This window comes from Anas acuta, chromosome W (genome assembly GCF_963932015.1).
Source record: "Anas acuta chromosome W, bAnaAcu1.1, whole genome shotgun sequence".
Classification (NCBI taxonomy): Eukaryota; Metazoa; Chordata; class Aves; order Anseriformes; family Anatidae; genus Anas; species Anas acuta.
In genome coordinates, this window is record NC_089016.1 from 2,799,535 (window position 1) to 2,814,978 (window position 15,444).

The following is a 15,444-nucleotide window of genomic DNA, read 5'->3' on the forward strand; positions in this document are numbered from 1 at the left end:
TCAGAGACCTTGGCAGGGAGCGAGAGGGAGCTGCTGCCTGAAACACCAAGAGAGGGGGGGATTCAGGCACTCCCTGCCAGGCCTGCAGTGCAGGCCCCTTCTCTGCAGCAACCCCCTGCTCTCCTCTGCCACCCAGCACAGTCTCTGCCCTCAGGGGCTTTAGGGCATGAGCCACCTCCTCCTCAGCTGTACCTCCCAGAGAGGAGAGGAGCCAGTGTCCTGCAGTGTGATGCACAAGAATGAGACTAAGAGTACCTGCCCTGCAGTGCCACTTCCAAAGGTGGCATGCAAGTTTGTAAGCTGAAGGCTTCCCTGCATACCCATCTGCCTTTCTGTCTGTCACCAGGTCAGAGCATTGTAATATTCTTTCTTATTTATCCACCTGTGTGTGGGTCTCCTACTCTCTTGTCTGGGGTGCAGGTGGGTGTAAGCTTCTGTTCTGACATGGAATGCTGGGCCCTGCCCTTAGGGCATCTTTTTGAGAACAAGGTGCCCAAGCTTCATTTTAAACTGTCAGACACTCCTGTCATCCACTTGGGAGGGTTGGAGATGAGCTGACTCATTCCTCATTCAGATCAGAGAAGGGTAATTTCTGTGAGAGGAGGACTGGGTTTTGCTCAGAGATGTCTTCTTAACTTGTCACTTTTTTTTTCTCCTAGAGCAGGTCTGCAAATCCCGAGGCATTAAATGTCGAACAACACCTTCCCCACCGAGTTCCTCCTCCTGCCGTTTGCAGACACACGCAAACTGCAGCTCCTGCACTTTGGGCTCTTCCTGGGCATCTACCTGGCTGCCCTCCTGGGCAACGGTCTCATCCTCACAGCCGTAGCCTGCGACCACCGCCTCCACACCCCCATGTACTTCTTCCTCCTCAACCTCGCCCTCCTCGACCTGGGCTGCATCTCCACCACTGTTCCCAAAGCCATGGACAATTCTGTGTGGGACACAACAACCATTACCTATGCAGGCTGTGCTATTCAGGTCTTTATGTTTGTTGCTTTTGTCACAGGAGAGTTTTTTCTTCTCACCTTCATGGCCTATGACCGCTACATTGCCATCTGCAAACCCCTGCACTACGGGACAATAATGGACAGCAGAACTTGTGTCAACATGACAGCAGCTGCCTGGGGCAGTGCTTTTCTTTATGCTCTGCTGCACACTGCCAATACATTTTCACTGCCCCTCTGCCAGGGAAATGCCCTGGACCAGTTCTTCTGTGAAATTCCCCAGATCCTCAAGCTCTCCTGTTCAGATGCTTACATCAAAGAGGCTAAACTTATTGTGGTTAGTGCTTGTTTATTATTTGTTTGTTTCATTTCCATTGTGCTGTCTTATGTGCAGATCTTCAGAGCAGTGCTGAGTATCCCTTCACAGCAGGGCCGACACAAAGCCTTTTCCACATGCCTCCCTCATTTGGTTGTGGTTTCCCTGTTCATCAGCGCTGCTATATTTTCCTACCTGAAACCACTCAGTATGTCTTCCTCATCCCTGAATCTTTTGCTGGCAGTTCTGTACTCAGTGGTGCCTGCAGCAGTGAACCCCTTCATCTACAGCATGAGGAACCAGGAGCTGAAGGATGCAGTGTGGAAACTGATCACTGAGTATTTTTTTGCTAAGACAAGCAACAGACTGCCTGTCTTCTTCTGCATCTCACTCATAATTTAACACAATACAATATGAAGAAATTTGATTTTTCATCCCCTTCCATTTCATTATCTACCTTTCTCCTATGATTTCAGCCTCTGGTTAAATGAGGATCCAGGATCTCTGAGTCTTTAAATAAAGAAATAGATTCTGAAGTGTCTTGCTTGCCTGGGATCCTTTCTTGGAGACCCATGTGAAAGCTGCACTGGCACTTGACTGTGTGCAGAGATGAAGGGAAAAAGAGTTCTGGCACAGCAGCACTGTCAGGTTGTTCCAGGGTTTGGTCTTTCCTGAGATACTCTCTTTAACCTTCGACATTCTCCTTCTGAAATCTCGTGTTGCTGTGAGGACTGATTGCTCTTGTCGCTTGCTCAACGTGCTGCTGTGCGGCTGTCTGTGTGGCTGTCCTGTGTCCACAGGCAGGGCAGGCCAGGGGCACTTCTCTAACACAGCTGACTCCGTACCAGCATCTCCAGCATAAAAGGGGATATGCCGAGAGCAGTGCCTGAAGGATCAGCACTTCTCCCAGACCTGCTCTCATGGATATTGCAAAGGGACAGACTCAAAGGAGACTCCTTGCTTTGTTTATTTCTCTTCTATGTCTCTGACTCTGAAGAAGTCTGGCTATCTGTGTGCACCCTCCATGGTCAAAGAACCACTTGTGTGGGAGACAGTCAGTGGCAGTGCCCCCCACCAGCTGGCTCTGCCTCCCCAGCCTGACCAGCATGGCCCTGCAGAGTTCCCCCATGGCCCCGCACACCACAGCCCCCTCGCTCTGCAGAGCAGCACCGCCAGCTGTCGGGCTGTGGGCAGAATGGGCAGGAGCTGCAGGAATGGCTGCTCAGGCCAGCCCAGAGGTGCTGGGCTGGGGCAAGGCTGTGTGGGACATGGGGTGTCCTGGGAGCAGAGCTGGCACTGTGTGTGTGCAGTGGTGCTGCTTGAGGAGCCCCAGGGGCAGCAGTGTGGTGCTGTGCTGGGGAGTGGGGCTGGCCTGGGGGTCTGCAGGATGCCTGTGGGAGGGGAATCTCCTGCAGATGGCAACAGCAGAGACACTGTCACTGACCTCCACTCTTCCATTTGATGCACAGGGAGGTGTGGAGAGCTAGGGAGGGGCTGGGCTAGGTTGGCCTCCTACAAGAGTCAGGGAGGACCAGCAGAGCAGGGGCTTGTCTGGGCCCTTTTTCTCTGGACACCCTGGGAGATCCTGCCTCAGTACAATAGTCCCAGAGCTGCCCCTCACAACCAGTGCTCCCAGCACTGGGCTCTCCTCCCACCTCACAGAGTTTATTGTTCCTCCAGCTATTGACACTAAATGACTACATCTGAAGACCATGTTTGCCTTGTCCATCTGAGACTGCCCATGGTGTGCGTATGGTGAGATGAACCTGAGTGAGCCCAAGTGCCATCAGCTCTTTCCGAAGGGTTCCATCATGTGCAATGGGACAGACAGAGTCTCAAGGTCACTTCTCTTTAGAGCTGTGGTCCCCTAGGAAACCAGCTGACTAAAGCAATGGTAGTCATTATAACTTTCATACTAACTCCTTCTCTGAAGAGTTCTCAACATTTTCCTAAAATATATATTCAGTTCTTCATTCATTTTTCCACACAGAGGTAGCCATTCCCTTCAGGATTCCCCGCAGGAACTAAAGACAGCATGACTTTTGATGTGGGGAAGACCTTCTGAAGCATGAGCTGGTAGGCAGGCCTACCAGATCATGAATAAACTGGAGGGATTATTCACGGCATTCCCTGCACCCACTGCTCCTTGGGGGGGGGGGGGGGGGGGGGGGTGAGGAGGAGGAGAGGGGCTGGGAAGAGGCCTCCTGAGCACAACAGCTCCTTGCAGCCCTGTGGATGCTGGCTGTGATGTCAATTCTGTCCCATACCTGTCTGGCCAACAGCAGGGAGGCAGAGACTCCGAGGTCATAAAGGCCATCAAAAAGCTGCCTCCAACAGGGTGATGCATTTGGGGAGGTCAGGGGAAATCTGGAAGAATAAAGGTGGGAGATTTGGGGGAGAGAAAATTGGCTTGGCTAACAGAAAGGAAAGATTTTGAAGAAGTGACTATTGTTCAGGTAAGGCTGATGGTTCTGCAGTACTCATTGGGAAAATATTCAGGTTATACCTTGGTAATATTTCTAACCAGGAACATTAAAGCCTAGTGTTACCCTAATTACTATTCTTCACCATGGAAGGAATCCACTGCTCTAATCCCCAACTTCAAATCCTACCTTTATCAAAGAGCCCCAAGCACATCACCCGCTACCATTAGTGTTAACCAATTGATTACCCTCATCCCTAGCCCTTAATCTCTAGCATTAAATTGCCATCCTTAACACCAACCCTTGTCCTGTAACAAAGCACATAATGTAACCCTAACCAGAGATCTAGCTCATACCCTAAACACTGACTGTCTACCCAAAGCACTACACCGAAGCCTCCCTCTAAGACACTGCTCAACCCCTAACCTAGAAGGCAAGATCTAATTCCTAAACCCTGACCCGAGCAACTAAAACCTCAAATACCTCATTCCTGCACTCTTATCACAAAACTGAAGCTGTTTCACCCCATGAGGCTAAGAAGGGCTTGAGAGGTCCTGCAGCAATTGCTTGGTGTTGGAGGAGGTGACATGGATCTGCTCAGGTCATAGGGCTCAAAGAGGAGATGGATGGGGATTTTCTGCTGAGGTCAGCTGTGCCTCAGGATCTCAGGAGGCAGCAGGATGCCCGTGGCTCTGCAGGTGGGTGTCAGGGCACTTCTGACTGAGGACATGATGTGCCACCTTCAGAAACATGGCTGGTGTATACTTGTATCATTGTGGCTGTCATATGTAACAGAGGAGGCACTGACATGAAACTAGTGTAAATATTTATTTCAAGGTCAGTCCTACCCTAGTACCTAACAGAGCTTGCACACAGGTGTCTGCTGTACAGAAGAGAAGCCGAAAGCCCATCAGGAGGTGCACGGACTTGGAGGATGACAGCGACCTTGCTTTCATTTCTTAGGTGCTGGGCCTCAAGAAGGGTGCCAGGTTTGGAAGTTCTTAGAGGGTGTCGATTGTGCCTTAGAAACTCTGACTGCAGCAGGAAGCAATCGGTTTTGGTGGGGACTGTGAGGGCACTTCTGCCTCTGGAGCTGAGAGGCCAGCGGCAGGAGGATGGCTGGGCAAGGCACTTGGAGGTCCCATCTTTCTGAAGTAGCTACCAGGTAAACCCTTATCTCCTGGCTCCAAATGGGCTTTTTGGCTCACATCTGCCAGCGTCTGTCACAGGCCAGCAGAAGGCACCTGGCTGGCATGGTGCTTGTGTGATGCCCTCTGCCCAAGTACCTGAAAGGCCCATGCAGAAACTGCCTTGGCTGTGGGTTGTCAAATGTCTTGTGCCTAAGTACATGACTGGGGTGCAGCAGGCATGCAGCTTAGTTGTGTCTATCTGAGGAGCTGAAAGACCATCAGGAAGGCCACATAGCCTGGAAGATCATGGTGAGGTTTCTTGTGTCTGGTCAGCTGACAGGCCCCAGGAAGGCTGATGGGTGTGGATGCCTGTGTGAAGGATGGTTTCTGAGTTGTTGGAACTTTCCTTGGTCATGTGAAAAAACATCTGAGAAAAAACCTGCCTCAAAGGGAAGCTTTGCGGGGTGGGGTGGGGAAGAGAGGGAAGATAAGGTAGTGGAAGGGATGTGCTATGTTGTCAGAAGTTACCTGAAGGGAATCTGTTATGAGTCCAGGGATTTGTTTTTTAGGACACAATTGGGGCAGGTACAGACATCAATGAAGGCACGGAAATGTCAACATGGGAGCAACATGGGAAAGCCAGATGAATGTTTGCATTCAGGAGGAGGAAGATGAGGATGCCGAAAAATCAACAGTAACTACCCAAAACCTATACAAGCGTGAGCTACGAGATGTGCGAAAAGATTTTGGTCGTTGTATAGGTGAGCAGCTTGTCACCTGGCTGCTCCGGTGCTGGGACACTGGAGCCAATTGTGTGGAATTAGACGGCAGGGAAGCCAGATGACTGGCATCCCTTGCTAGAGACGCTGGCATTGACAAAGCAATTGCAGATGGAGCACAATCCACCAGCCTCTGGAGGTGTCTCCTCTCAGCTGTGAGGGAAAGGTATCCCTTCAAGGAAGAACTTTTATGTCTACCAGGCAAGTGGACCACTATGGAGAAGGAAATCCAGTACCTGAGGGAATTAGCCGTATGGGAAGTGATTTATGAGGATCCAGACCTCAGACAAACATCCAAAGATCCAGATGAAGTCAGGTATACACGACCCATGTGGCGGAAGTTTGTACGGAGTGCACCATCATCATATGCCAGCTCATTGGCAATAATGGCCTGGAAAGATGATGAGGAACCCACAGTGGATGAAGTAGTTAAACAACTCCGGCAGTATGAAGAAAGTCTCTCCTCTTCCTTACAGGCCTGCGTCTCAGCTGTGGAGAAACCTTCTGAAGAGTTCCACCAACTCAAAGAGAATCTATTTCCCTGAAGGGAAACAGGGACAGGTGTGGGACAGCATAGGAAAGACAGTGGTGGAGATGGACAGTGGGCACAGGCAAGGCTAGACCTTGCAAATTCCATACTACTCTGTGCTGGTGCGGCCTCACCTCAAGTACTGTGTGCAGTTTTTGCATCACAGTACAAGAAGGACATTAAACTGTTGGAGAGTGTCCAGAGGAGGGCGACAAAGATGGTGAAGGGCCTAGAGGGAAGACATATGAGGAGCAGCTGAGGTCACTGGGCCTGTTCAGCCTGGAGAGGAGGAGGCTGAGGGGGGACCTCATTGCTGTCTACACCTTCCTCACAAGGGGGAGTGGAGAGGCAGGTGACCTATTATCTGTAAACACCAGTGATGGGACCCGCAGGAATGGTGGTAAGCTGAGGCAGGGGAAGTTTAGGCTAGACATCAGAAAGAGGTTCTTTACCAAGAGGGTGGTTGCACACTGGAACAGGCTCCACAGTGAAGTAGTCACTGCACCAAGCCTGTCTGAATTTAAGAAGAGATTGTACTGTGTACTTACTCACATGGTCTAAACTGTTGGTTAGACCTGTGCAGTGCCAGGAGTGGGACTTGATGATCCTTACGGGTCCCTTCCAACTCGGGATATTCTATGATTCTAAGAAATAAAGCCAAGTTCTTGTCCCCTTGGCTACGGCAGGTTTCTCTGCCACCAAGGTCCTGGAGGAGATGCTGTACTGTGAGAAGACAATACAACTGGATCCTTATCTCCTCTTTGCACCTCCTGAAGGAGGCCAGGAGGTGTCACACCAATGTGTGTCACTTGACACTGCATACCCCGCAACCCACTGCCCAAGGAAGTGACCGGAGAAACACGTGAGGGACAGGACCTCTCTGCCCAGGCCTGGCAGCAGGCCTTGGCCTTTCTGCCTGATGAAACAAAGCCAGGATTTTCTCAGGTTCAGAGCCACCTGCACAGTGCCTTGGTCTTCCTGTAATTATGGCCTCCATTTGCCTGCTCTAAGGTGTCCATGGGGCTTTTTCAGAAATGGCCCTCATTGGGACCAATCAGTGCTTTGAAGGACTTTGGGGTTTGGCTTCTGACTTTGGCTTTCTGAGAGATCTCATCAGTCTGCTCTAAGGGGCTGAAGCTGATAAACTTGTCAGCAACTATACCTTGGGCGTATTAAGACACAGAATGGCCTAGGAGTCTCTTAAGGAGGTCTGGAGAGGTAGAAGTTTGACACTGTACAGACAATCTTGACCATCAACTCCCAATCTTGCACCATTTCTCTCATTGATCTCCTAGGACTTGCATTACTTCTCCTGACATCAGACTTCTCCACTGAAGTCTGTCATTGCATCTTGTAGTTCCCTTGTCCCAAATCCCTCTTACTTTCCTTAGAACGTCCTATAAGATCAAGGAGTGAACATAATATATATATTACCATGTTTACCCAATATATATTAGCATATTTATATTAACATGTTTTTCTTGTATATTGAACAATATCGTGCATCTTTCTTGTAACATATCAAACAATACCCCAAAAACACACAAAAAAATATAAACAGCACCTTTAATGCGTACCTTAATTAAATCAAGTGCCTTCAATCAAATTCCAGGTGTGACTAAATAAAACCTTTACTCCTTTCTCTACCCCATGTCTCAGAGGCTTCCTTACCAAGGTTCTGGTTTGCTCAGTGTCAGCTGGCAGCGTCCTTCCTCAGCACAGAGGAGAACTGAAACACAGGGCTGCTTTAGCCCACCAGTGATCACAATTCCAGGACTGTCTGCTACTCAGCTTTCAACAAACACAACCCACACAGATCCTTGCTCGATGAACACTTTGATTGATGAGGATATTTCTCCTGAGTTTCACAGAGAGACAAAATTCTTCTGAAGCCATCAGCTGAGATTTCTTCCAGATGAGAAAGCCAGGTGTGAGACAAGAAGAGGAAAGGAAATTCTCCCAATCCCCACCATGGGCAATAGTCCAGGTGCAACATGGACAACCAAGTTGCCAAAGTACTGCGTTGATACAGCCCACTGGGGGATCCTTGGAAAAGGAATTAGATGTGAAGAGAGGGGTCCAGCTGGAGGAGAGATACCATGCAGATGAGAGCCTGTGAATAAAAATAGATGGGATAACCCAGACATTAGTTTCTGGGGCCATTTCTGATGCCCTTGGTTATTCGAAAATTCTGCATGGATCAGAAAAGCACGATATAGGCCTCTAAGGTGACTGTCCCCCATTTCCGTAGCTGCAGGAAGTATAAAAGACACGGACTGGGACAGATGCTGTGCACTTCTTTGCTGGGTGCTTACAAATGACTGCTCCTCTTCTTTGACCATCTCCACCAGGATGAGGAGGTCATATATCAGGATTGGATGTGAACCCCGTGCACCTACATTTCAGTGTGAGGCTCCCGAGACAGACTGGGATGCATAACTCTTGTCCTTAGCAGCAGAAGAAGCAGCACAAACAACTGTGCCCAGTGTGTCTTCCCTTTTTGCATTTCCATTCAGAACAGAGGTAGCTTTTAAACTAGAAGAGGGTAGTTTTAGACTGGATATTCAGAAGAAATTGATTTCTTTGAGGGTGGTGAGGCACTGTAACAGATTGACCAGAGAAGTTGTGGGTGCCCCATCCCTGGAAGTGTTCAAGGCCAGGCTTTGAGCAACCTGGTCTGATGGAAGGTGCCCCTGGCTATGGCAGGGCAGTTGGAACTAGGTGATGTTTAAGGTGCCTTTGAAACCAAATCTTTCTATGTTTTTGTGATCTTATGATTAATGTGACTGACCAGACTTGTTTTCCGTCACTGCCTCCCATGATTATTTACCCTTGTTGCAGGGGAAATGGTCCTTGAACAGATCCCCTCAGTGCTTAGCTGCCTGTCAGGTCTAAACCACAACATATTGCTGTTGGTGACTGGGCCAATCTTCAGCTGAAACTATTACAGCCAATGGATTAATCTGAACAAGTTTTCCAGAGGAAGCCAGTGCACAGATTCCCCTTTTCCAGTCTAGAGGCAAAGAACAAGGCAGGGCATTTGGAGTCTAAGACCAGCCCAAACCCCAGACTGAAATGTCCATGCAAACATGGTTGTACTCCCCACTTCTGAGTTTCCCATTTTACTGCCTAAGCGCACCCATTCTGCTCTGGGACATGTCCTGAGGGGACAATACAGCCCACAGAGAAACTACTTCACTGCCTTGAATCCATCATCTCCTCCCCCACCTTTGGATTTTGAGGAGTTGTTCTCTTTTTGCAGTCATCTGCTCTGATCCTTTCTATGTCTAAATACATAGGGAAAGATGAAGAAGAAAATGTCTGTCTTTGCTGAACAAGTTTCTCTTGTGGTTTTTGTTTTAGTTTTGCTTATTTTCCTGTTAGAGGAGTAGTTTGATTTACAGAAGAGAGTAATTTACTAAAATCATCAGAGACTTGAGTAATGAGTTTCACCTACTTCACTCCTGGTGCCTGTGAGAACTTGTTCTCCTGAGGCTCCCCCAACAGTCAGTGGAGACAACAGCAAGTGCTCATGGCTGGGTCGTCCCAGGCTAGAACTGTCATGACAAACAAAGGTGAGGAATTTCTTTCAGACTCTCCCTCTCTCTCAGTGTTGACAGGATGGGAGTAAGTTAAATTTCTCAACCTGAAGGATGTGACTTTTAGACAACTGAAATATAAACCTACACAGCAGTACTTGGCACTTTGCTTTTTTTAGGCATTTCTTCTTCATACAACAAGGACTGTCCTTAAACTTTTAAAGATGACAAGATTTTTACACCTCTTGGAAACATAAGGCATTTATGTGAGGACTTTTGATGGTAAGAGAGAAGACCAACTGTAGAAACAACTGCATTTCCACACAGAATGAGGTCAGATGAGATTGTGTGACAGATCTGTTTCCACTGATCTGCTGGGACCATAATGAATTTTGGCCTTAATTTACAGTACTGAAAAAGGCAAACTACACTTACTACAGGTATTCCCTCTTTCCTAAAGAAGCAAAGGAAGATGATGTAGAAGAAAGCAGGGCATTACAAAAGAGGTACTTGAAATTCTCTTAATTTGAAATCAAGGGATCCTCAGCTGCTGCTAGTCCAAAAAGGCAAGTACTGAAGAGGAGAGAGAATAACTTTCAATGTACATATTTGAACTGATGGTTTAGCATCTATGTAATCAAAATGTATGTAATATTTGTATGTAATAGAAATCTATGTAATATTTGTTCAGGACATGAGATTTCCTTTTAAAACATTGTTATGATGGATGTTTGCAATTGTTCTGAGTGAACATGGACTTTCCCAGGAACAGGGTGCAATCGCTAACAAGCCCTTATTGGTCCTGTGTTCTTGAGAATCATTTGTCGCTGATGGACAAAGTTGGAAAGAAGACAAGAAATTATCAGAGGATTCTGCCTGATATGTGAAACAGAAAAGTCAGTCTCTCTCTATTGTATAGGAAGCCAGCAAGAAGAAAATAGAGAAGGAAGGAGATAGCCTTCAGTCCAGGCCATTAAATTATTGTGCTTGTACATTTGCCATGTTCCTGCCTCAGCAGGATGAATGGAAATTGGGCATGAGAGTAAGCAATGGAACTGTCGTTACTGAATTCATCCTCAAAGGCTTCTCAGGGCTTGATCAGAAGCTACAGTTATTTCTCTGCCTGGTCCTTCTACTCATGTACCTGACAACGGTGATGGGGAATGCAGCCATCATTTTCCTGGTGTGTGTGGATAACCGCCTGCAAACCCCCATGTACTATTTCATTGGCAATCTGGCATTCCTGGAAATCTGGTTTACATCCTCCACAAGCACCAAACTGTTGGTGATTCTGAGCTCTGGCAGGAGAACAATCTCAGTAGGTGGATGCTTTGCCCAGTCCTCCTTCTATTTTGCCCTGGGTGGTGCAGAGTTTGTTCTCCTTGTTGTCATGTCCTTTGACCGTTACATTGCCATCTGCCAGCCTTTGCGCTATGCTGCCATCATGAAGCATCAGCTCTGCGTCCAGCTGGTTGCTGCTGTTTGGGTCATGGGCTTCACATTCTTGAGTTACCGTCTGGTGCTGCTTTCCAAGCTCACTTTCTGTGGTTTGAACAAGATCCAGCATTTTTTTTGCGACACCACTCCCTTATTCCAACTGTCCTGCTCTGACGTCACCCTGCTTTGGAAAACAGAATCAGTTTTCTTATTGTTTATCGTGCTGTCTTCCTTGTGTCTAACTCTGGCATCTTACACAAGCATCTTTTTCTGTATTCTACAAATGCCAGCAGCCTCTGCGAGGAGAAAAGCTTTTGCTACATGTTCCTCCCATCTCACCACCTTGGCCATTGCCTATGGAAGCTGCATTACTCTTTACGCACCCTCCTCAGATCATGTTTCTTTGGAGACCAACAGCATTGTAGCTTTGCTGAACACTGTCCTGTACCCATTCTTAAACCCATTCATCTACAGTCTTAGAAACAAGGCTGTGATGCTGGCCCTGAAGGAAGCCATGGCCCGTGCAACAGCACAGCTTTTCCCCTAATCGTGATGCATTTCTGAAGAGCAATTTGAGTTCTCTGCTGTCATATCTTATGTAGTATCACCTCTGTATGTATGTGACCTCCACATGCAGATGTCTCCCTGGTTTTATGTTCTTGCTGGATTGTGTTAGGCTGTGTTCATCTGCACACAAAACGAAGACCCAACGAAATGATGTCAGGATAAGTAATTCAGTTCATGGCCTGCCCTGGCTGCTTCCAGACCCATCACAGGAGAGCCCTCAGCTCATCAAGGACCCATCTCCATGAGCCCAGAAGAGCACAAAGCACAATGGCAGGTGGGAACCCAAGTCACTGGCTCCTGTGGAACCAAGGTCTTGTCCCAGCTCCTTCCAGGACTGCCTTGGGAGGGCTGTCACCCCACTGTCCAGGCAGAAACCCATCCAGATGCATCACTGGCAGCAGCTCTCCGCATCACCATTTGGACTAATGGGATTGCTGCCAAGGGCTGTAGGTCACTTGGTGATAGCACATAGGGGTAAGGGCAGGAGCTGGACTAGAACCAGGACATCAGAGGGCCCATGTGTCATTGTAGTCAGCAACAGGAGAGATGGGAGTGTGTTGACTTATGTGTGTGTGCCTGTATCTTTGTGAGTGTGTGTTAGATTGGGGTAGTGTGTGTCAGCAGCTACAGTGGGGCTGCATCCATAGGGGTTCATATGTCCAACTGTCTTTGACTGCACAGACTGGGAGCCAGGAATTTGTCCTGGGCAGGCTGAGTATCTGATCCCAACTACTGCAGGGATCTACCTTGCACAAACGCACATGCACATGCATTTGCGCACACAAGCACTTTACATTTCCCACTAATGGGCCTCCATCTTGCTCATCCAGACAAGGGATCAGGATAATGCTGCTTCTGATGTTTGTGTTTGTGTGAATGCTGAGTGTGCCTGCCTGCTTTCACCTGTGTCCTGTGTCATTGTGGACTGCACTCTGCTGCTAAAGGGATAGAGAAAAACACATTCGTGATATCAGTCGTGGCATAACTCTTGTCTTGCTTTGATTCTAGTTCATATTGGAGTTCTACCACGTCCAACGCTGCAGCACTCAGTAGTGGCATGATTTCATTCAGGCCATAATAGTCCACTGTTAATCTCCACTTTTCGTCTACCATTCACACTGACAATATGGGACCATTAAAGGGTGAGCAAGTCTTGCTGATCACTTCTTGTCTCTCCAGTCAATAAACCAGCTCATGAATGTGAATCAAGGAGTCTCAGTTAGTGCAATATTGCTCCTTGTGCATCACTGGGGTAGTGATCAACATCTGCTGCTCTTTGACCCTCAGCAACCCCACAACAGAAGGGTCCTCCAGGAGACCGGGGAAGGCAAACAGCTGTTTAATCTCACTGTCTTAAGGAGGCTGCACTTCAGCCTCCAATACAGTTAACTGTCAGGATTCCTCTGTCACTCCAGAGATAAAAATGAGTTCTGCCCATTTATAGCTGGATGACATTGCAGTACACCTTGCACTGGTTTCCACTAGAGCCTCATACTTCTGCGGATCTGATGTGTCAGGCCATCAAACCCACACTGTCCAATAACCTCAGTTGTCCCTCCACCTGACTGGAGGCAGAGCACCTCTAGTCCTGGTCAGAGTATTCATGGAAATTGGAGCAGCAATTGTGGGTAAAACTTCAGAGTGGTATGTTGTGTGGACCCACCATATCCCCTTTCTTGAGCAGAGGCATGTTTACTCCTAAAAGCTGAGGTACTAGTTCATACACATAGAGGGAGGGAGGTATATGCTCTTTGAGTTGGTGGACCTCTTGGGAAAGTTTCTCCACAACCAAGACACAGGCCCATAGTGCAGAAGAAACTCCTGCCATGACCATGCTGCATCTAAGGGGATCTACTTTCCGTTAGGGCTATCTGCACAAGAAAAGTCTTAGAAAAACAGACCATAGAAAGATAAATACTGTAAAGGAATTCATGAGAGTTCTGGGAGATTGGGCAAGTTTCTAACTCCATGAAACTCATACAGCAACTGGGCAAAATAGAATCATAGAACCATTAGGGTGGGAGAGACCTCCAAGGCCATCTGGTCCAACCATGCCCCTACTACCAATGTCACCCACTAAATCATGTCCCTAAGTGCCAGGTCCAACCTCTCCTTAAAAACCCCCCAGGGACAGTGACACCACCGCTTCCCTAGGCAACCCATTCCAATGCCTGACTACTCTTTCCGAGAAGAAATGTCTTCTAATTTCCAAACTAAACCTCCCTGGAGCAAGCTGAGGCCATTCCATCTAATCCTATCAGTAGTTATCTGCAAGAAGAGGCTGACCCCCAACTCCCCATAACTTCCTTTTGGTAGCTGGAGAGAGCAATTAGGTCTCCCCTGAGCCTCCTCTTCTGCAGACAAAACAACCCCAGTTCCCTCTGCTGCTCCTCATTAGAATTTGTTCCAGACCCTTCACCAGCTTTGTAGCCCTTCTCTGGATATGTTGCAGGGCCTCAATGTCCTTCTTGTAGTGAGGGGCCCCAAACTGAACACAGTACTCAAGGTGCAGCCTCAGCAGGGCAGAGTACAGGGGCATGATCACCTCCCTGGTCCTGCTGGCTGCACTATTCCTGACACAAGGCAGGATGCCATTGGCCTTCTTGGCCACCTGGGCAGACTGCTGGCTCATGGTCAGGTGAGCATCAACGGACACCTCCAGATCTTTTTCCTCTGCACAGCTTTGCAGACACTCTGCCACAAGCCTGTAGTGTTGCATGAGGATGCACTTAGCCAAGTTGAACCTCATCCCATTGGCCTCTGCCCATTGATCCATCCTGTCCAGGTCACTCTGAGGGGCCTTCATACCCTCTGGCAGATCATCACTTCTCCCCAACTTGGTGTCGTCTACAAACCTACTGAGGGTGCACTCAATTCCCTCATCCAAATCATCTGTGAAGATATCAAATAGGATGGGCCCCAACACCGACCCCTGGGGAACACCACTGGTGGTGGGTCACCAATTGGATTTCACTCTGTTCACCACCACCCTCTGGGCCTGGCTTTCCAGCCTGTTTTTAACCCAGCAAAAAGTGTACCTGTCCAAGCCATGGGCTGCCAGCGTCTCCAGGAGAATGCTGTAGGAGGCTGTTATAGGCCTTACTGAAGTCTAGGTAAACTATGTCAACAGCCTTTCCCTCATCTACCAGGTGGGTCACTTGTTCATAGAAGGAAATGATGTTGGTCAGGCAGGTTCATGCCTTTCATGAACCCATGTTGACTGGACCTGATCCCCTGGTTGTCCTGCATGTGCTGCGTGATTGCCTTCAAGATGGCCTCTTCCCTCACCTTTCCTGGGAGTTCCCCAGGTGTCTGTGATCCTGTAGCTGCAGACAATTGTCTCCTACAGAGAACCCCAGTTCTGGGAAACACTGACCTTTAACAAGAAAGAAACAAATGAACAAACAAAATGCTAATAGACACAGACTCTCCTCAATGACTACTGTATTAAACCAAAAGAAAACAAACCTCCAAAGAATTGTAGAAGATGAAAAGTGTGTGGACATGTTTTCTTAGAATTTAATCTTTCAGTTTCTTGTTTTATTTTGAATCGATATTAATTGACATCAGTTGACATCTTTCAGGCCTAGAGCTTGAAAGAAAAAGATGGATAGGAGTCTTGCACAGTGCCTGGTACCCCCAGGCATCCAGAATTCACTCAGAGTTGACTTTTATTTAACACAGCAAGAATTTAATGGTAGCCATATATCAACTTGAGCTGGGTGATTCCAAGGAGGGACTGTGCTCAAAGTTTTCACTGGTTCTCCTACCCACACA

The 15,444-nt window shown here is 48.1% G+C and overlaps 2 protein-coding genes and 1 long non-coding RNA gene across 3 annotated transcripts in view; all 3 read left to right on the forward strand.

The window, feature by feature from the left end:
- The window catches only part of LOC137847138 (uncharacterized), a 120,312-nt gene that overhangs the window by 34,456 nt on the left and 70,412 nt on the right, over positions 1 to 15,444 (forward strand). The gene's annotated exons all lie outside the window — the stretch shown is intronic.
- On the forward strand, positions 688 to 1,665 carry LOC137847352 (olfactory receptor 14C36-like). Its single transcript, XM_068665635.1, has one exon. The coding sequence runs from the start codon at positions 688 to 690 to the stop codon at positions 1,663 to 1,665; it is 978 nt and encodes a 325-aa protein (XP_068521736.1).
- On the forward strand, positions 10,664 to 12,300 carry LOC137847103 (olfactory receptor 6E1-like). Its single transcript, XM_068665384.1, has one exon. It carries the CDS (start codon positions 10,664 to 10,666, stop codon positions 11,645 to 11,647), a length of 984 nt encoding a protein of 327 aa, XP_068521485.1. The 3' UTR covers positions 11,648 to 12,300.